This window comes from Dama dama, chromosome 4 (assembly GCF_033118175.1).
Source record: "Dama dama isolate Ldn47 chromosome 4, ASM3311817v1, whole genome shotgun sequence".
Classification (NCBI taxonomy): Eukaryota; Metazoa; Chordata; class Mammalia; order Artiodactyla; family Cervidae; genus Dama; species Dama dama.
The window spans coordinates 21049239-21069837 of NC_083684.1; the positions used below are offsets into that span (position 1 = coordinate 21049239).

General features: G+C 39.8%; 2 protein-coding genes across 4 annotated transcripts in view; one reads left to right on the plus strand and one right to left on the minus strand.

Annotated features, from left to right (window-relative positions):
• The window catches only part of VPS35 (VPS35 retromer complex component), a 28632-nt gene extending 25574 nt beyond the window's left edge, over positions 1-3058 (minus strand). The window contains exon 1 of the mRNA XM_061138434.1: positions 2980-3058. Within this exon, the coding sequence (XP_060994417.1) occupies positions 2980-2982 (3 nt within the window). The 5' untranslated portion in view covers positions 2983-3058. The remainder of the gene's footprint in view (positions 1-2979) is intronic.
• A 156-nt stretch (positions 3059-3214) lies between these two features.
• ORC6 (origin recognition complex subunit 6) lies at positions 3215-11951 on the plus strand. 3 transcript variants are annotated; one of them, XM_061138435.1, is made up of 7 exons: positions 3216-3599; positions 4784-4964; positions 6549-6712; positions 6931-7020; positions 8235-8347; positions 8986-9054; positions 11402-11951. In XM_061138435.1, the coding sequence occupies exons 1-7, from the start codon at positions 3535-3537 to the stop codon at positions 11527-11529; spliced, it is 810 nt and encodes a 269-aa protein (XP_060994418.1). In that variant the 5' UTR covers positions 3216-3534; the 3' UTR covers positions 11530-11951. The 3 variants fall into 3 exon arrangements, with proteins under 3 accessions (XP_060994421.1, XP_060994418.1, XP_060994420.1); XM_061138437.1 differs by having other exon boundaries at positions 3218-3599; positions 4835-4964; XM_061138438.1 differs by lacking the exon at positions 8986-9054 and having other exon boundaries at positions 3215-3599.
• The last annotated feature ends 8648 nt before the right edge of the window (positions 11952-20599 follow it).

Genomic DNA, 20599 nt, shown 5'->3' on the forward strand with positions numbered 1-20599 from the left:
TTCTTTGCAATCCCATGGACTGTAGTCCTCCTGGCTCCTTTGTCCATGGGATTCTCCATGCAAGAATACTGGAGTGGGTTGCCTTTTCCTTCCCCAGGGGATCTACCCAATCCAGGGAGTGAACCCGTGTTTGCTGTGTCTCCTGCATTAGCAGGTGGATTCTTTATCACTGAGCCATCTGGGAAGCCCTATAAACAGATTACAAACAATTCAAAAATATTTGTATAGAATTGACTAGACTCAGTAATCCATAAGCAAATTAGCAAAATTTTCCTATTTTGTATCAACTGGGTTTAAAATTAATAGAAAAGTATATATACAAAATGTAGAAAATAAAGAGATAAAGCTATAATAAAGAAATGTACTTTTACATATTACTTGTAAGACAATGCAGCTGGCTATTCTAAAGGAACATCTAGATGCCCTTCCTACCAAGAATGGCACTGAGCAGGACAGTTTAACATGAACATGATTTCACTACACACAAATTAGGTAACCAATGACCCCTCCCTCATAAAAGGGGTTCTGCATTTACGAATGACTCTACATAGCAGTTGTATGCATCAGAGAAAAATGGAAACGAAAAATGGAACCACTAGAGTCAAGATCAAATTAACATTTGTGATTAGACCCCTTTTAGCTCATAGATTCAAGCCAAATAGCCCTCACAAGTCTACAGTTAAAAGGTGCAGAGAAAACAAAGGTCACTATGAACATATCACTTATAAAACTAGTTCCCATTCAAACAATGTGCTTTCATTTCCTCTTGCAAACAAGGATAATAGGATTACTTGTATCATTGTTATGAGTAATAAAGTGAAATGACACCGATAAAGCTTGAAAATTGCTTAGCACTTAGTAATAAGCATTTCACGTAAGTGTTCCCATCATTGTTATATTCCCCATAGATACCGGCAATTATCTACAACCATCCTAGAGACTTGTTGATCTCTCCACTCATACAGATGTTTTCAAGATAGATGTAATCAAACAATGCAATGTTAATCAACTATAAAATGAAAATAACACATCTCACAAAGATACAGAATTTCATTATGTTAATGAAAACACTATTTTTTAAAAAGACCGTAAGACAAAAAATAGCAACTGACGTAGGGAGAACTAAGCATGATGAAGAATGGGAATATCCAAACATACATTTTAATACCAGCATCTCCAATTTCATTTACCAATAAATTTCCCCAGGAATCCTGTGATGGCACACACCATGAGCATTTACTTCCCCCAGCTTTATCTACTAGCAAGACACATTCTTCTCCACCTAGAAAATTTCTACTCACTGTCCTCAGAATCTCAGTTCACATGTTACTTCCTGTAATCTTTCCCATATTCCCCAGAACCGTCTCTCCTTTCATGGCCCCACAGCACTGAACTGACCGACTGTCCTCAATACTCAGACTGTACTACATTAAGTTCCATAAGTATGTCTTCCCTGCTAGACTCTTTGAAGTTCTTCGAAAGCATGGGCTATGTTTTCAGTGCCCGGCACAGTGCACGACATAAAAGGCACACAAGATGCATGATAAATTGAACTGAATTAGAATTGGGAAGGGCCAAAAAGAGAACATTTGTTTTCAGATGCAAAAAGGAGACTCAAGAATGAGTGACTTGCCCAAGTCACAGAAATAGTGGCTGTGACAAGACTACTACTCAAGTTTTCTTTCCCAGTAAAATTCGCGAGGATAGGACAGTGTGTCTCGTTCACTATTCAAAACTGGTTCCTCAAGCACAGATCGGGGATATATAAGAGATCCTCAAGTAGATGCTTTTTTATTACAAACACTATAAATGTCAATCCATAAATGTTGAGAAACAGACAAATGCTAGTTTAATTTTTGCACCATTCTTATATCAATTCCCAACTAAGAATTCAGAGAAATAAGCAAAATCACCTCGTACAGCATCATATTACATGAAAGCAATGTATGTCAAACATTCTGCTTTTTGGCATTAGCGCATTTAAAGTGAAGGCTGTTTCCAGGCTTACAGGTTTTGAGAAGCCTGTCTACACAAACTGCATAGTTTGATAACTAAAACTGACATACTGTACACCGACATGCAAACACATTATTTATACAGCACAGACTATGTCAAACGCTAATAAAATGCAAGTGACAACTTGCCTTTGTGGAAACTAGACACAAGGATTCACATTTTGAGGAAGTTCAAGTTCACGAGCCAACAGCTACACCACGATTTGCTGCCAGCATGGCGAGGCGCTGAGGAGAATGCCTACTTCCAGTGAGTAAAAGATTTGGATTTCATCAATGGGGAAGGCAGTAAGCCAGCCAGGGCGCCCAGTGAACAAATGTTAAAGGTAACAAGCAGTCTCTTTTTTGTCTCTCAGAATTAATGGATATCAGATAGTATGAGTACTCCCAGGAAATTCACCTAAGCCAGTCCCTAGAATTCTCTGACACACACTGCAATCTAAGAGGCCCATGAGGCTAAAAAAGGCCTGGGCACTATAAAGGACTCTCCAGAAGGTATTTCTTGCACAAGAAAGGGACACGAAAGCGCTACCAGGCACAAAGGTGGAACCGTCAGCAAGGGAGCAGCCTTTGGGCGGGTCCCAACGCCACCTCTGAGCCTCAGGCCCTCCGTAAGCCCCCGTTCCAGCCAGACGCCCAGACCCAGCACTAGAGATCCCCTCAAGGCGGGGCGGTGGCCAACTCACTCAGAGGGGTCGCAGGCCCTTACTTACTCTCAGAGCTACCGAGCGAATACACCCCCTCAAACAGCAACGGCCATAGCCAGGCGCCGCCGCCCACCCGATCCTGGATCGGCCCGCCTGCGGCCTTCCCCGGCCTGTCCCCCAACCCGTAGGCCAAGCCTGGCTGGTATTAGCTCCGACCCGGTTGCTGGGCCCCGACTCCGCCTGCACGGTTCCAAAGCGGTGGGAGTGAGCAGTGGCTGGGAAAAGGGTCAGCCCCGGGCCCGCCGCCCCTCAGCACTCACCATGGCGACTCCCCTAAGCCTGCAGCGAGCAGCACCCACCCCGCGCGGAGCCTCCCGCGGTCAGGTGACTCTGCGGCCCCCTCCAAGCCCCGCCCCCTCTGGCTCCGCCTTCGGACCCAGCAGAGGGCTCCTCGATTGGTCCCCCAACTCCGGTTATTTATTGGTCCCTGTCACTTCACGGTGGACTGACGGACCTAGGCGCCAGCCAATCTCTCCACAGTGTGTGAGAGGGCGGGGCAGTGCGGAGTAGCGGGGAAACTCTCGGCGGCAGGAAGGGGACGCCGGAGGGAAAGGCAGCGTTCGAGTCTCTCTAGAAGGGAGGAATGGAATGAGTGGGAGCCATCCCAGCGCATTCACGTTTGGCCTTGACGTGTGTACTCGCAGCGCGCACGCGCAGAAGAATGGCCAGAATTGGTTTGCGGGGCAGTGTAACTTCTAGTCCCAACCAATCCAGATGCAGCGAGGGGGAGGGGGGCCCAGCCTTAACTGGCGAGTGCAGCATCTGCGCGCGGGTTTCGTCGGGTCTCAGCTGTGCCTGTCTTCCTAGTCCGCACCATGGAGTCTGGTCTGATCAGGCGTTTAGCCCCGCGCCTGGGCATCGTCGAGCCGGAGGTGCTGAGGTGAGTCGGGCTGCGCACGCCCCAGTAGCCCTGCGCCCTCCTCAAATGAGGCCCATGCTTTTCCCGCGCAACGGCAGGATTTAGGCTCTACATCAAGAAAATCCTCCCGGCAGTGGGCTCTGTGAGCTGGCCGGAGGGGCGAGCGGCCCCTGGGACCAGCTAGCACTGTGAGATGCCCGGTGGCGGGAAAGGGAGAGAGGCGGAGAACGTGGGTCGTTTCCCTGAAACTTACTGAGAGTGCGTTTACGGCAGAGGCAGACGGGATACAGACCCCAAGGAGGGCAGTGTCTGGTGGCAACCAAATGCAGGAAACGAAATAGGATGGGTGTGCGGAGCCGCCGCGGGTGGGGCGGAGCGCGGCCTGTGCCTGCTTTTAATTTAAACAAACAAACAAACAAAAACTTTCCAGAAAGCCTCGGAGGGGTTGCCGTTTATTTTGAGACTCGATTGATAGAAGCAGCCAGTCACGGGAAGGTGTGGGAAGAGGGCCCAAGCTGGCACAGCAAACTGTACAAAAGCCCGGAGATGGGAAGGGCCTTTGCAAGATCCAGGGTTAGAAATAAAGTATTTCTAAATACTTTAAACTGTGAAGGGCAGGACTTAACTCCGGAGGGCAGGGCTAGGACGGGTGCCTGGGCTTTGGATTAATTGAGGGAAGGGAAGGAGCACTTCTTAAAAGACAGGAAGTATGGCCTTCTGCACTCTTAATCGTTTAGAACAGTGGTTCTCGAAGTGTAGTCCCTGAACCAGCAGCATCAATATTTTTTGCCACTTGGTAGAAATGCACATTCTTGGGCCCCACTCTAGGCCTACTGATAAAAAACTTGGGGCTTGTTTTCACACGCTCCAAGGTGACTGTCGTGTACAGTAAAGTTTGAGAACCACTGATTTAGGGGAAGGAGGAACCCTGGTCTCACCTGCCTGCCTCTGTCTGTCATAGTTCATGCTTGGTCCAGTAATGGAAGGCTGAAAGAAGGGTTGGCCTTTTTTGGAGGATTTCAAGAACTTAATTCTTCCTGAAAGGATTGGAGCACAGTGATGTTTGGAGTCAGAGGGTTTGTTCTGTCTTGTAGAACCCTGTCCTTCCCTAAAGGATGTGAGTTTCATTCCCAGCCTCAAATAAACGTGCCTAAGAGTTAGGGTCAGAATGAAGTCCACCAGGCTGAATTTATTGCTTACCAAAGTATTAGGCAAACTTCTGAAAAAGAAGGAGTTTTAGTGAATGTGTTGCTCAGGAAAGCAGAGGAGTACTTGCGACTGTCCCATGTGAAGTGTGTTGGCCTGTCTGCACGAACCACAGAAACCAGCAATGCAGTCATGTGTCTGGACCTTGCAGCTTCCTGCATGAAGTGCCCTTTGGACAGGGTAAGTAGGTCCCACTGAATGTCCGAATAATCTGGTGTGGCACTGAAGTTTAATCATATGTTTTCATTTCTGGTTGTACTAGCCCCTGTCACAACTCTGTTTTAGAATTTTCATCTAGAATATGTTATTCTAGATGAAGTTTAGAACCATTTTGTCAAGTTGGAGAAAAAAACTTTTTTGCAATGATCTCTTTACTCTTTACTACATACTTTCCCTGAGCACTTCTTTCCTTACACAAAGCCATCTGTCAAACTGCCACTAGCATCATCCTCCTAAATCACATACTTTAAAACCATCATATTATTTTTCTTCCAATGTCACAGTGGTTGAGAGCCAAGCTATGGCAAGATTCACGTGTTGAGACCAGATCTCAGCACCGCCAGTTACTAGTTCTGTGAGTCTCTTGTGTCCTCATCTATCAAGTAGGGTAAGAGGTATCCATTTCACTGGATAATTGTAAGGAAGAAACACAATATACTCTATATATATATATATAGTCGGTATATATATATACACAATATACAATATATATGTAGCACTCTTAACACAGTGCCTGTCACATAATGCTACACTGATAAAATGGTGGCATGGTAAACACCATTGGCTTCCAATGGGTTGGCTCCCCATTACCATCAAATTCTCCAGCCTCTCTTGAACCCTGCTAACCTCAAGCTATACTGTTCGCTTGACAGACCATGCACCTTAGTGGCTGACTTTTACATGCACTGCCTTTATTTTTTAAACCCAGGATGCTCTTCTAGCAAGCTTCTGTTTGTCTTAAAATGACCCCACTTTGCTGTTACATCCTTTATTAAGCTTTTCTTCCCCAGGCAGAGTTGGTGTCCCTCAGTTGTTATCCCTCCTGTTTCTCTCCCAGTTTCTGTCTCCTGTCCCTTTCACACACACTTACCCTCCCCACGCTACTCCCACTATTTCCCTCCTTCGTTTTTCCAGTGGATTACAAATTGGCACCTTTGTTAAAACAAGTAACCTTATATATGTCTTCTGTGTTTTTTAATTCGTGGGCTTCACACGTGGCACTACTGGTAAAGAATCCACCTGCCAATGCAGGACACACAAGAGACATGGGTTCTCTCCCTGGTTTGGGAAGATTCCCTGGAGTAGGAAATGGCACCCCAGTCCAGTATTCTTGCCTGGAAAATTACATAGGCAGAGGAACCTGGCAGTCCATGGACCTGGTTACAGTCCATGGGACCTCAAAAGAGTCAGACACAACTGAGCATGCACACATGCACGTGTGCATACACACACATTTTTTAGCTCACAGCTTGGCATTGGTAGCACTATGTTGTATTTTAAATCATCTGCACAAACGTGTGACATGACTGCCTTTCTATAGGTTGCTTCTATATAGGTAGCTTTCTATAGGTGAGCTTATTATGAGCATTACTTATCTTGCCTGGCATGGTTACTGATTTTTGAGTAAATGAAGCTAAACCTTTAGGTAGTGTGACTTGCCACAGAAATAATTAATTTTGAAAAGTTAGCTTATTAAACAAGCGTTAAAGGTACTAATATAGAGCACTTATGATTTTTATGATTCATTTCTTTTTCCTTTCAAAGGCTTACTTGATTAAACTTTCTGGCTTGAACAAGAAGATGTATCAGAGTTGTCTTAAATCTTTCGAGTGTTTATTGGGCCTGAACTCAAATATTGGAATAAGAGACCTGGCAGTACAGTTTAGCTGTACAGAAGCAGTGAACTTGGCTTCAAAGATACTGCAAAGGTATGAGGCATATAAGTAAAACTCAATACTGATACGTAAAATGGAAGTATCCAATGTCCTGGAAATTTTCAGTTTAAAAAATAACTAACATGCTGAAGTGACAGAATGTATTTCTTATACATTTAAACTTACACATTGATGAGTTCTTGTTTGCATTTTCAGTCCCTTTGAAACAATATTTTCTAACAAATAACTCTGCAAACACTGCTTTTACTTAGCTATGAGTCCAGTCTTCCACAAACACAGCAAGTGGATCTTGACTTATCCAGGCCACTTTTCACCACTGCTGCACTGCTTTCAGCTTGCAAGTAAGTATTCCTTTTACCAGTCAGGGAAGTCTGTAATTTATAAATAAATTCCTCATTCCCAAAGAATACTTCTAATTTAGTTGATTTCAACTCAAAGCATATTTTCCTAAATAACATTAATAGTGGCCAAGTCACCCGAGTCTCAGTTTATCCCACAACAGATCTGACAACTAGGAATTAATGTTGCCCGAAGCCTACTTGCCAATATATATAAGCTGGATAATCTGATTTCAGGGTCTGCCTTTTATAAATCATGAAATCTGTCATTAAAATAGCATTTAGTTATGATTTTCCAGTCACATTTTTAAAGTCTTGATTACAACTCTTTTTCAAGTAATTTATAAAACATTTCATTAATAAATTCTTAATTTGAACCTTTGGGATTATCTATATGTATACTGACTAAAATTTTACCCTGGAAATATTGGTAATTGCTATCTTCATCTAAAGTTGTCTTGTTTTATCTTGCTGGAAAACTCCTCAGAAAACAAAATTAGTTGGCTGTTAGGAAATAGGTTTTTTACTACCTAACCACTAATTTTGATGTGTTTGGCTCCGTTAGCTACTATTAGTGATTAATTGGCCTTAATAGAAAATGCCCTTTAATTCAATAAAAGTATATGGAGGGAATATGGCTATTATAGAAAACAATATGGACAACCTTACTTTTGAAACCAAGTTTCACTGAGCAAAAAAAGATTCAAATAGGTCTTTTATCTGAATTAAGAAGCTTTCTTTGTTATTTTTCATTAGTGGTTGTTGTGAATTATTATTAGGGAGGGAGTTTTTGGAGGTGAGAGTGGTTTATATTCTTGTAATAGTATAAATATAAGCATTTTGAGTTAAAGTGAATTAAATATTTTAACATGCTGTAATTGACATTCAGCAAATAGTTAATATCTGGGATTTACTAGAAAGAGTTCTATAAGGCATGAAGCACTACAGTAGATGTCTTTTATGTGTCCTGTTGGTTATATAACAGATAACGTGTATATTATAATTCTTGCAGTACAATAAATAACTAAATAAATAGCTTTAAAAGGTAAGTTTGCATGGTTTTTATCTAATGATATGTGTGTGAAGTAAAGGGAAAATTAAACAGTTGGGAGCTCTTCATAAAGCCTGAGTGGAAAGGAAATAAGTTGATAACTGTTTGGCCAAAGAAGATAATAGTACTGATCTTAAGAACTGCAGTTTATCAAATTCTTTTGTAGGATTCTAAAGCTAAAGGTGGACAGAAATAAAATGGCAGCCACATCTGGAGTTAAAAAGGCCATATTTGATCGACTCTATAAACAATTAGAAAAGATTGGGCAGCAGATTGACAGTGAGTAATTCATTCCATGTTTCTAGAATGTGTCACTTGAAAATGTAAACCTGATGGTAAAAGTTAAATATTTTCAAACTTGCAAACTAGCTGCTTTCTGAATTATATGTTTACCATAGATGAGATCAATTTTTAGTAAATTACTCTTTATTTTCAGTAATAAAATTACTATTTGTTTTCAAATAAATAGCTTAATAACTAAAAACAACAATTAAAAAAAATGTTGTAATTCTGTAAATTCATGCCTAGAGAATAGATTCTCCCTTTTGAAGTCTGACAAGAAAAGCCAAAGAAAAGAGAAAGCAAGATAATTTCCCTTCCACTTATCCTAGTATTTGGTCATTCGAGATACCTAATTTTTATTTGTGATCCAAAATACACCCCAAAACTGAAATTAAAAATAGGAGAAAAATGAACTCAGATGATATATATATATATATATATGTATGTGTGTGTGTATATATGTATACATTTTCACGTGTTTATGGCCATCAGATATATTCTTAATTACACAGTACTTGTGTATATGTATGTATATACATATACATATATGTATGTATATGTATACATATGTATACATATACATATATGTATACATATGTATACATATATGTATATATTTCCCCCCCCCCTTAAAGGAGAACCTGGAGATTCAGCTACTCCACCACAGAAGAAAAAGAAGACAGTGATTGAACCTTCAGCAAAGGGTGAGGCATGTTAATACTAGATGAAGATTGAATTTGGTACAATAGGATTAGTGTACAATGGATTTAATGCAGTGAACAGCCCTTTGCTGCTTTAGTAGCTTGCCTTAACAAGAGTCAGATTTTACATTTGCAGCAACATGGATGGACCTAGAAATTATCATACTAAACAAAATAAGTCAGAGAAAGACGAATACCAGTGATAGCACTTCTAGATGGAGTCTAAAATATGACACAAATGAACTTATTTATGAAACAGACAGACTCACAGACACAGAGAACAGACTTGTGGTTGCCAAGGGGGCAGGGGTGCAGGAGAGGGTTGGATTGGGAGTTTGTGACTATCAGATGCAAACTATATATAACGGATGGATAAACAACAAGGTCCTACTGTATAGCAGGTACAGCAGGGAACTATATTCAGTGTCCTGTGATAAACCATAATGGAAAAGAATATAAAAAAGTATATATATAATGTGTGTGTGTGTGTGTGTGTAATTGAATCACTTTGTTTTGCACCAGAAACTGTCACAACATTGTAAATCAACCATACTTCATTTAAAAACAAAAAGAGTCAGATTTTAGCTCAATCCTGTCAGTTAATCATTGATAATACCAGTTTTCCAAGCAGTAGTTTATACAAGTACTGTGTAATTAAGAATATATCTGATGGCCATAAACACGTGAAAAGATGCTCAACATCACTAATTATTAGAAGAAAGAAAGTGTTAGTTGCTCAGTTGTGTCCAACTCTGTTTGACCCCATGGACTGTAGCCCACCAGGCTCCTCTGTCCATGGGATTCTCCAGGCAAGAATACTGGAATGAGTTGCCATTTCCTCCTCCAGGGGATCTTCCCAACCCAGGGATCGAAGCTGGGTCTCCCACATTGTAGGCAGATTCTTTACCATCTGAGCCACCAGGGAATCAAAACTTCAATGAAGTATCACCTCATGCTAGTCAGAATGGCCATCATAAAAAAATCTACAAACAATAAATGGTAGAGTGGGTGTGGAGAAAAGGGATCCCTTCTGCACTGTTGGTGGGAATGTAAACTGATAGAACCATTATGGAGAACAGTATGGCGATTCCTTAAAACGCTAGTAATAAATCTACCATATGACCCAGCAGCCCCACTACTGGGCATATACCCTGAGAAAACCATAATTGAAAAAGGCACATGTACCCCAGTGTTCATAGCAGCATTGTTTACAATAGCTAGGACATGGAAGCAACTTAGATGTCCATCGACAGATGAATAAAGATGTGTGTGTGTATATATATATATATATATATATGTATATACACACATATTCATACAATGGAATATTACTCAGCCATAAAAAAAGAACACATTTGAGTCACTTGTAGTGAGGTGGATGAACCTAGACCCTGTTATACAGAGTGAAATAAGTCAGAGAAAAACAAATAATAGTATCAGTTCAGTCACTCAGTCATGTCTGACTCTTTGAGACCCCATGGACTGCAGCATGCCAGGCTTCCCTGTCCATCATCAACTCCTGGAACTTATTCAAACTCAGTCCATCAAGTTGGTGATGCCATATTAAAGCATATATAATGGAATCTAGAAATATGATATTGATGAGCCTACTGCAGGAAGGATTGGAGACACAGATGTAGAGGACATAGTCAGGGAGGGAGAGAGTAGGATGAACGGAGAAAGTAACATCAACATACATACACTATCAGGTGTAAGATGGATAGCTGGTAAGAGGTTGCTATGTAGCACGGGAAGCCCAGTCTGGTGTTCTGTGATGACCTGGAGGGATGGGATGGGGGGAGGGGCGGGAGGCTAGGAAGGGAGGGAATGTATGTATAATTATGACTGATTTGCATTGTTTTATGGCAGAAATCAATACAACACTGTAAAAATTTTTTTCTTAATACTTAAATTTTTAAAAATAGAAGAAAAAGAATACATCTGAAGACAAACTGTTTAGGTTCAAATCCTGCTTTATCACCTACTGGCTGTGCAGTTTTAGGAAAGTGACAATTTCTGTGAACCTCAATTTCCTAATCTATAAAATGTGATTAATGTTAGCACCCATTTCATAGAATTGTGGTGAAGACTGAATGGGATAATATAATTAAAGTGCTTGGTTCAAGGTTTGATAAATGTTAACTATCATCAAGAAGTCTTGAAATGCTTGGAGTATAAGGGAGAGTGAAAAACTGATATGTTAACTTCTGTTTCCACTTTTCATTTTGGTATCTTATTCCCTGTTACCTTAATTAAGATAGACATTTTAAAGTAAATAAGCTTAATTATTTCTTACTTATTTATAACATGAGGATTTTGAAACATTAAAAAAATGTTTTTTCTCTCTTAGAAATAGAAAATGCAGTAGAGACCCTACATAAACCTCAAAAAGATGAAGATCTGACACAAGATTATGAAGAATGGAAAAGGAAAATTTTGGAAAATGCTGCTAGAGCTCAAAAGTCTGCAACACAGTGATTTCAGCCTCCAGACTAACTTGTACTGCAAACCAGCAGTGCATCTGCCACCTCAAGGAAAATGTGAGGACTTTGGAAATTTGTTTAAACTTTTAAAACAAAGATCCTATTCTTAATGGCAAAGAAGGCAGCCTTGGGGCTGAGCAGGATGGCTCTGATATGGGCAGCAAATTCATTAGATCAGCCACAGTGCCTGGTTGACTCAGCCTTGGCTCCCCACAGGTCTGCACTCTGCAAAATGTAATTGAAGCCATTTTGCTTTTTTGTTTTGTTTTAAGCAAAAGACAGTCTCCTGCCCTATCCATAATATGAATTTCAGGCTGAATGGAGTCTAAGGATTTTACTTTTTTGTGTAAATCTCTTGGTATGAATAAATCCATATATGGTACAATCTTAAGTTAATAAATATTATTTTTATATGCATTCAGAGTGTACTTGTTATCAGTTTGGGAGAATTCTTGTGATGCCAAAAGCTGTCTTCTCTGACGGGAAAAAAGACCCAGGTTGCTGAACTGAACCAAACTGCTCCCCAGAGCACAAACTCTTGAATCAGGCTTTCTGGGTTTAAAACCCTGCTTAGCTCTTACCACCTGTGAAACCTTGAACAAGTTAAGTAGCTTCTTTATCCTTCATCTGGTTATCCCTATAGCCCAGATGTTAAAGAATCTGTCTGCAATGCAGGAGAACCTGCAATGCAGGTTCGATCCCTGGGTCAGGAAGATCCCCTGGAGAAGGAAATGGTAATCCACTCCAGTATTCTTGCCTGGAGAATTCCATGGACAGAGGAGCCTGGCGGGCTACAGTCCATGGGGTCACAAAGAGCTGGACACAGCTAAGTGACTAACACACATCCTTCATCTATAAGTAGGAATAAAAGAGATGTCTACCTCAGAATAATTGGAGGAGTATCTGAGCCAATACATGTAAAGCATTTAGTGCGGCTCCTGGTGTAAGTATTTAGAAGTATTAAAATATAGAAAGAAACACTTATAGAGGTCTCACATAAATATATACTAGCATCATATTAAAAAATTAAGAAATAAACCAAGGTGTGACAACATGGATGGACCTAGAGTGTTAAGTGAAGTAAGTCAGAGAAAGAAAATTACCGTATGGTCTCACATGTGGAATCTAAAAACAAACAGAAACAGGTTCAGATACAGAGAACAAAGCGGCAGTTGCCAGAGGGGAGGAGGGTCAAGAGGATGGGTGAAATAGATGAGGGAGATTAAAAGGTACAAACTATGTGTTATAAATAAGTCATGGGGATGTAATGTACAGCGTAGGGAGTATGGTCGATAATGTAATCACTGTATGATGACAGATGGTAACTAGACTGGTCATTTCATAATGTATAGAAATATCAAGTCACTATATTGTACAACTGAAACTTATATAATATTGTAAGTCAATTATACTTTAAAAAAGAGAGACCAAGATTTATTTTCTTTGCTATCTACATACTGAAAAAATAACCTTACTAAATACTACTTATTTTAAAACTATGGAAAAAGACTGGGAATATAAGTTGCTAGCGGTTCTAAGGCATCATGCCAGACATGATTTTAACTAAAATTAAGAACACATGATCTAAGTAAATATTTCCATGAAGAATGCAATAAAGTGATTGCATCTAAATTGTTTAAACCTATTTAGGGTGGTATCAATAATGATGGTGGTGGTAGTGGTTTAGTCGCTAAGTCGTGTCCGACTCTTGCGACCCCATGGACTGTAGTCTGCCAGGCTCCTCTGTCCATGGGATTTTCCAGGCAAGGATACTGGAGTGGATTGCTGTTTAGTTGTTGTTTTCTATTTGCTATAAATAAGGTATAATACCTGCTACATAGAACAGAAGTAGTTAAAGGAGTGATTTTCTTCCCCAGCCCCTTTTAATTCTAGACACTTAGCAAGCTGTTATGGTTAAATGCCATAATCAAATGATCCGAAAACAGGTATAATATCCCACAGCCCTGTGGTAGATGGGAATGAATGTGAGCTTTGGAACCACATGCAGTTACGTTTAAATTCTGGCTCTGCCACTGATAAGCCTAAGGAAATTTCACAACCTTACTGAGCTTCAGTTTCCTTGTTTAAAAAAATAGATATATTATCTACCTTGTGAGAATTGAAGGTAATGTTTGTAAAGTGTGTGATACTTACAAGGCATTCACTAAATAGTACTTCTGTTATTACTTTGATCTAAAATGGGTGAGTCTTTTCCTCATTTAAAAAGGTATATAATCTGGTTTTGTTGCCAAGATTTAGATTCTAGCTTTGCATCAAAATTAAAGCACACTCATTTTAAAAAAATAAATTGTGGTAAAATACATATATAGTTTACTATCTTAACAGTTAAGTCAATATAGTCCAATGCTGTAGTGCTTCCCCGGGGGCTCAGTAGTAAAGGATCTGCCTGCCAACGCAGGTGATACAGGTTCGATCCCTGGGTGGGGAAGATCCCCTGGAGAAGGAAATGGTAACCCCTTCCAGTATTCTTGCCTAGGAAATCCCGTGGACAGAGGAGCATGTTGGGCTGCCGTCCATGGGGTCACACAAGAGTCAGATGCAATTTAGTGACTAAACAAAAAAAAAACAGTAGTGTGTAGTACATTCACATTATGTGATCTCCAGAACTCTTCACCCCATAAAGCTGACTCTACCCATGAAAACCATTAACAACTCCTATTCCTCCCTCCTCCAGCCTCAGACAAACACCATTCTACCTCTGAATTTGACTAATCTAGCTAGAAAACTTCACCTAAGTAGAATTATACAGTATTTTTTGTGTGTTTTTTTCACTTAGCATAATGTCCTCAAGGTTCATCCATATTGTGGCATATGTCAGAATTCCTTTCCTTTTTGAGGCTGAATAATTTACCATTGTGTGGATATACCTATACACTTTGTTTATCCATTTATCTGTCAATGAACATGTAGGTTGCTTTCATCTCTTGGCTGTTGTGAATAGTGTTGCTGTGTGTGTGTGTGTGTGTGTGTGTAGTGTTTCTTGGAGACCCTGCTTTCTATTCTTTTGGGCATTTACCCAGAAGTGACATTGCTAGGTCATATGATAATTCTATTTAAAAGTTTTTGAGGAACCACCATACTGTTTTCCACAGCAACTGCATCATATTACATTCCCACCAACAGTGTACAACAGTTCCAATTTCTCCACATCCTTGCCAATACTCTCATTTTCTGCTTTTTTTTCTTTGTTGGTCAGTAGCCATCCTAAATTGGTATGAGGTGGTATCTCACTGTGGTTCTGATTTGCATTCCCCTGATGATTATTGAGCACTTTTTCATGAGCTTATGGGCCACTTAGGAAGATGTCTGTTGAAATCCTTGCCTATTTTTTAATACGGATTTTTGTTGTCGTTGAGTTGTTCTTTATATAGTGTAAATATTAAGCCTCTATTTTAAAAAAATGATTGCAAATATTTTCTCCCATTCCTAAGGTTGCCTTTTTGCTGTTAATTTCATGAGAATAAATCTTAGTACTATTTGTGACCTTTCTTATGCCTTAAAAGCAAGCGATGGTAATTATTTTGATTATCTGATAGAATAAGATAGTCAAACCAAGAATAAGTTCTTGGTAATTTCTTTTATTTTCCTTTTTAAATTTATTTTTAATTGGAGGATAATTGCTTTACAATTTTGTGTTGGTTTCTGCCATACATCAGAATGAATCACCTTTCTACTATTAGGTTGGTGCAAAAGTAATTGCGGTTTTTGTGATGTTGAAATTTGCTGTTTGATATTGGAATACATTCTTAAATAAATGTGGTTATGTTACACATTATTTTAATGCACATTTCTCACTTTATTTATTTATTTTTTTTGCTAATGACATTCAGTCAGTCAGTCAGTTCAGTCGCTCAGTCGTGTCTGACTCTCTGCAACCCAATGAATCACAGCACGCCAGGCCTCCCTGTCTATCACCAACTCCCGGAGTTTACTCAAACTCATGTCCATCGAGTCGGTGATGCCATCCAGTCATCTCATCCTCTGTCATCCCCTTTTCCTCCTGCCCCCAACCCCTCCCAGCATCAGGGTCTTTTCCAATGAGTCAACTCTTCGCATGAGGTGGCCAAAGTATTGGAGCTTCAGCTTCGGCCTCAGTCCTTCCAATGAACACTCAGGACATCTTGTTTAGGATGGACTGGTTGGATCTCCTTGCAATCCAAGGGACACTCAAGAGTCTTCGCCAATACCAGTTCAAAAACATCAATTTTTTGGCGCTCAGCTTTCTTCACAGTCCAATTCTCTAATGACATTACTTGCTGTTTATTTTATGTTTATTTTTCAATTATGGAAATGATGTTAGACAAAAGGCAAATTTGAGCAATTTTCTTACCTGAGTTCAAAATGGGTTTTAATGCAGTGGAGATAACTTGCAACATCAACAACACATTTGGCCCAGGAACTGCTAAGAAACATACAGTGCAGTGGTGGTTCAAGAAATTTTGCAAAGGACGTGAGAGCCTTGAAGATGAAGAGCATAGTGACTGGCCATTGGAAGTTGACAATCACCAATTGAGAGCCATCATCAAAGCTGATCCTCTTACAACTACACAAGAAGTTACTGAAGAATTCAACATCAACCATTCTATGGTCATTCAGCATTTGAAGCAAATTGGAAAGGTGAAAAAGCTCAATAAGTGGGTGCCTCACGAGCTAACCACAAATAAAAAAAAAAATCATCATTTCAAACTGTCATTTTCTCTTATTCTGTGCAACAACAATGAACCATTTCTCAATTGGATTGTGGCATGCCATGAAAAGTGGATTTTATATGACATCCAGTGATACGATCAGCTCAGTGGTTGGACCAAGTAGAAGCTCCAAAGCACTTTCCAAAGCCAAACTTGCACCAAAAAATGCTCATGGTCACTGATTGGTGGTCTGCTGCCAGTCTGATCCACTACAGCTTTTTGAATCCCAGTGAAACCATTATATCTGAGAAGCAGATCGATGAGATGCACCAAAAACAGCAATGCCTGCAGCCAACATTGGTCAACAGAAACGACTCAATTCTTCTCCACAACAATACCCCACTGCACATCACACAACCAACACTTCAAAAATTGAACAAGACTGAGAACAAGATGGTGGAGGAGTAGGTGGACATGGAGTACATCTCTCTCCATGGATACATCAGGAATACACCTTCATACACAGAAGTGCATGCAGACCACCAGCTGAGAATGGACAGGAGTACCTGACTAATGGAAAAAAATATATAGAACCACACAAAACTCAGTAGGATGATGGAACGAGGGGGAAAAACAGGAGTGTTAGTAGGACTGGACCTGCCCTCAGCAGGTGGGGGAACTACAGCAGGGGTCCGATCCCCACATTGGGGCAATTGTCTGAGTCAGAGGAGAAACATTTAAGGCTGAGAGTGAAACAGTTGATCTGTGGCCACCTAAATGGAATGAGAATCAGACAGTCCTTGCCACAGCCATACATAACCTGGACAGAAACGCTAGTTCCCTGGAACGTGCAGTGACTGGGAGCTGAAGTTTATGGATTGTGGAGCAATCCCAGGGCGAGGGCTGCTGTTGACTGGACAGATGGATTGAGGGGATGTGAGGGAGGAGATCTTGGTGGGAAATGCCAGTGGAGGAAAGCCAGACAGCCATGGAAGCAAGGTGATACTGCTGAGTCATGTGTAGGGGGTGGAACCACCACCATAGGCTCTCTCCCCCCACATTCCAGCATCAGTAGCTGAACAATAGAGAGGCTGGCCCATCAAGCGCCTGATCCACTGAACTACAGAGTAGGACCCCAGCCAGGGGGACCCCTCTATGTGCCTGACATGCTGAACAACAGAGAAGGACCCAGGCAAGGGAGCCTTCTAAGTACCTGAATGGGTGGAGCTATGGAAAAAGACTGGCAAAGAGGCCTTCTGATCGCCAGCTACAAGTGGCTTGGAAAAAGACTCTGATAGGGCCATAACTCCTATGATGGAGGCAGTCCATGTGCCTGCACACTTGGCGCCACCAGGGTTTCCAGTAGCCAAGCAGCTGCACCAGTTTCTTGCTCAACTCTCACTGGGGCAGAGCTGCCAAAGGCAAAAAAAAGTCTCATGTCTATGTGCACAGGGTCGCCTTGGTCATGTCCAGCTCTTTGCGACCCTGTAGACTGTGGCCTGCCAGGCTTCCACATACCACTGGACCAATCTTAGGAGGGCAGAAACCAAAAGGAAGAAAGAATTCAACCTTCTTCAAGGAAAGAATTCAGCTTTCTTTGAAGCCTGGGAAAAGGAGACCTCAAACACAGTAAGTTAAAAAAAATTTAAGAAAAGGCAGAGAAATACTAAACAAATAAAGGAACAAACTATAAACACAGAAGTCCAAATAAATGAAGAGGAAATAGGCAAACTACCTGAAAAAGAATTCAGAATAGTAATAGTAAATAATAAAGATGATCAAAAACCTTGAAAACAAAATGGAGAAAATGCAAGAATCAATGAACAAAGACCTGGAAGAATTAAAGAATAAACATACAGAGACAAGCAACACAATTATTGAAATTAAAAATACTCTAGAAGGAATCAATAGCAGAATATCTGAAGCAGAATGAATCAGTGAGCTGGAAGATAAAATGGAGGAAATAACTTCTGAAGGACGGAATAAAGTAAAAAGAAAGAAAAAAACTAAGGATAGCCTCAGAGACCTCTGGAACAGTATCAAACGCACCAACATTCGAATTATAGGGGTCCCAGAAGAAGAGAAAGGGTATGAGAAAATTTTTGAAGAGATTATAGTAGAAAATTTCCCCAACATGGAAAAGAAGATAGTCAATCAAGTCCAAGAGGCATAAAGCATCCCATACAGGATAAACCCATGGAGAAACACGCCAAGACACATACTGATCAAACAAAGACTAAACACAAAAAAAGAATATTAAAAACAGCAAGGGAGAAGCAACAAGTAACATATAAGGGAAACTCTATATGCTTAACACCTGATCTTTCAGCAGAAACTCTGCAGGCCAGAAGGGAATGGCAGGATATATTTAAAATACTGAAAGGGAAAAATCTACAACCAAGATTACTGTACCTGGCAAGGATCTCATTCAAAATTGATGGAGAAATAAAAAGCTCTTCAGACAAGCAAAAGTTAAGAGAATTCAAACCAAACCAGCTTTACAACAAATGTTAAAGGGACTTATATAGTCAAGAAATACAAGAGAAGAAAAAAGATCTACAAAAGCAACCCCAAACAATTAAGAAAATGGCAATAGGAACACATATATCAATAATTACTTTAAATGTAAATGGATTAAATGCTCCAGCCAAAAGACATAGATTGGATGAATGGATACAAAAACAAGACCCATTTATATATGCTGTCTACAAGAAACCCACTTCAGACCTAAAGACACATATAGGCTGAAAGTGAGAGGGTGGAAAAATATATTCCATGCAAATGGGAAGCAAAAGAAAGCTGGAGGAGCAATCCTCATATCAGACAAAATAGACCTTAAAATAAAGATTACAAGAGATAAGGAAGGACACTACATAATGATCAAGGGATCAAGAGGAAGTCATAACAATTGTAAATATCTATGCACCCACCATAGAAGCACCTCAAAATATAAGACAAACACTAACAGACATAAAATGAGAAATTGACAGTAACACAGTAAGAGTAGAAGACTTTAACACCCCACTGACACCAATGGGCAGATCATAAAAACAGAAAATTAATAAGGAAACACACGTCTTAAATGATACATTAGATGAGCTAGACCTCATTGATATCTTCAGGACATTCCATACAAATGCACAAGAGTACACCTTCTTCTCAAGTGCACATGGAACATTCTCCAGGATAGACCACATCTTGGGTCACAAATCAAACTTCAGTAAATTTAAGAAAACTGAAATCATATCAAGCATCTTCTCTGACCACAATGCTATGAGACTAGATATCAATTACAAGAAAAAAACTGTAAGAAACACAAATACCTGGAGATTAAACAACATGTTTCTAAATAACCAACAGGTTGTTGAAGAAATCAAAAGGGAAATTAAAAAAATTCTAGAAACAAATGACAATGAAAACACAACAACTCAAAACCTATGGGATGCAGCAAAAGCAGTTCTAAGAGGGAATTTTACATCTATACAATCCTACCTCAAGAAACAAGAAAAACATCTAATAGACACCCTAAATTTACACCTAAAACAACTGGAAAAAGAAGAACAAAATCCCCCCAAAATTAGTAGAGGGAAAGAAATCATAAAGATCCAAGCAGAAATAAGTGAAAAAGAAATGAAAGAAACCATACTAAAGATTAATAAAACTAAAAGCTGGTTCTTTGAGAAAATAAACAAAATTGACAAACTTTTAGCCAGACTCATCAAGAAAAAAAAGAGAAGAATCAAATCAACAAAATTAGAAATGAAAAAGGAGAGGTTACAATAGACAATGCAGAAATACAAAGGATTATAAAGGACTATTATGAACAACTATATGGCAATGAAATAGATAACCTGGAAGAAATAGACAGATTCTTAGAAAAGTTCAATCTTTCAAGACCGAACCAGAAAGAAATAGAAATTATGAACAACCCAATTACAAGCACTAAAATTGAAGCTGTGATCCAAAGTCTCCTAAAAAACAAAAGCCCAAGACCAGATAACTTCACAGGAGAATTCTATCAAACATTTAGAGAAGAGCTAATGCCTATCTTTCTAAAATTCTTTCAAAAAGTTGCAGAGGAAGGACACTTCCAAACTCATTCTACAAGGCCATCATCACCCTGATACCAAAACCAGACAAAGACACCACAAAAAAAAAAAAAAAAAAAGAAAGAAAGAAAGAAAGAAAATACAGGCCAGTATCACTGATGAACATAGATGCAAAAATCCTCAACAAAATGTTAGCAAACAGAATTCAGCAACACATCTAAAAGTTCATACACCATGATCAAGTTGGGTTTATTCCAGGAATACAAGGATTCTTCAATATATATAAATCAATCAATGTGATACACCATATTAACAAATTGAAAGATAAAAATCATATGATAATAGATGCAGAAAAAGCCTTTGATAA

Excerpts from the sequence above, each read along its gene's own strand:
- ORC6 (XM_061138435.1), top strand. The coding sequence starts at position 3,535 with ATGGAGTCTGGTCTGATCAGGCGTTTAGCCCCGCGCCTGGGCATCGTC. Across the intron at positions 6,713-6,930 it reads GCTTCAAAGATACTGCAAAG|CTATGAGTCCAGTCTTCCAC; the intron begins GTATGAGGCATA and ends GCTTTTACTTAG. Across the intron at positions 8,348-8,985 it reads GATTGGGCAGCAGATTGACA|GAGAACCTGGAGATTCAGCT; the intron begins GTGAGTAATTCA and ends CCCCCCTTAAAG.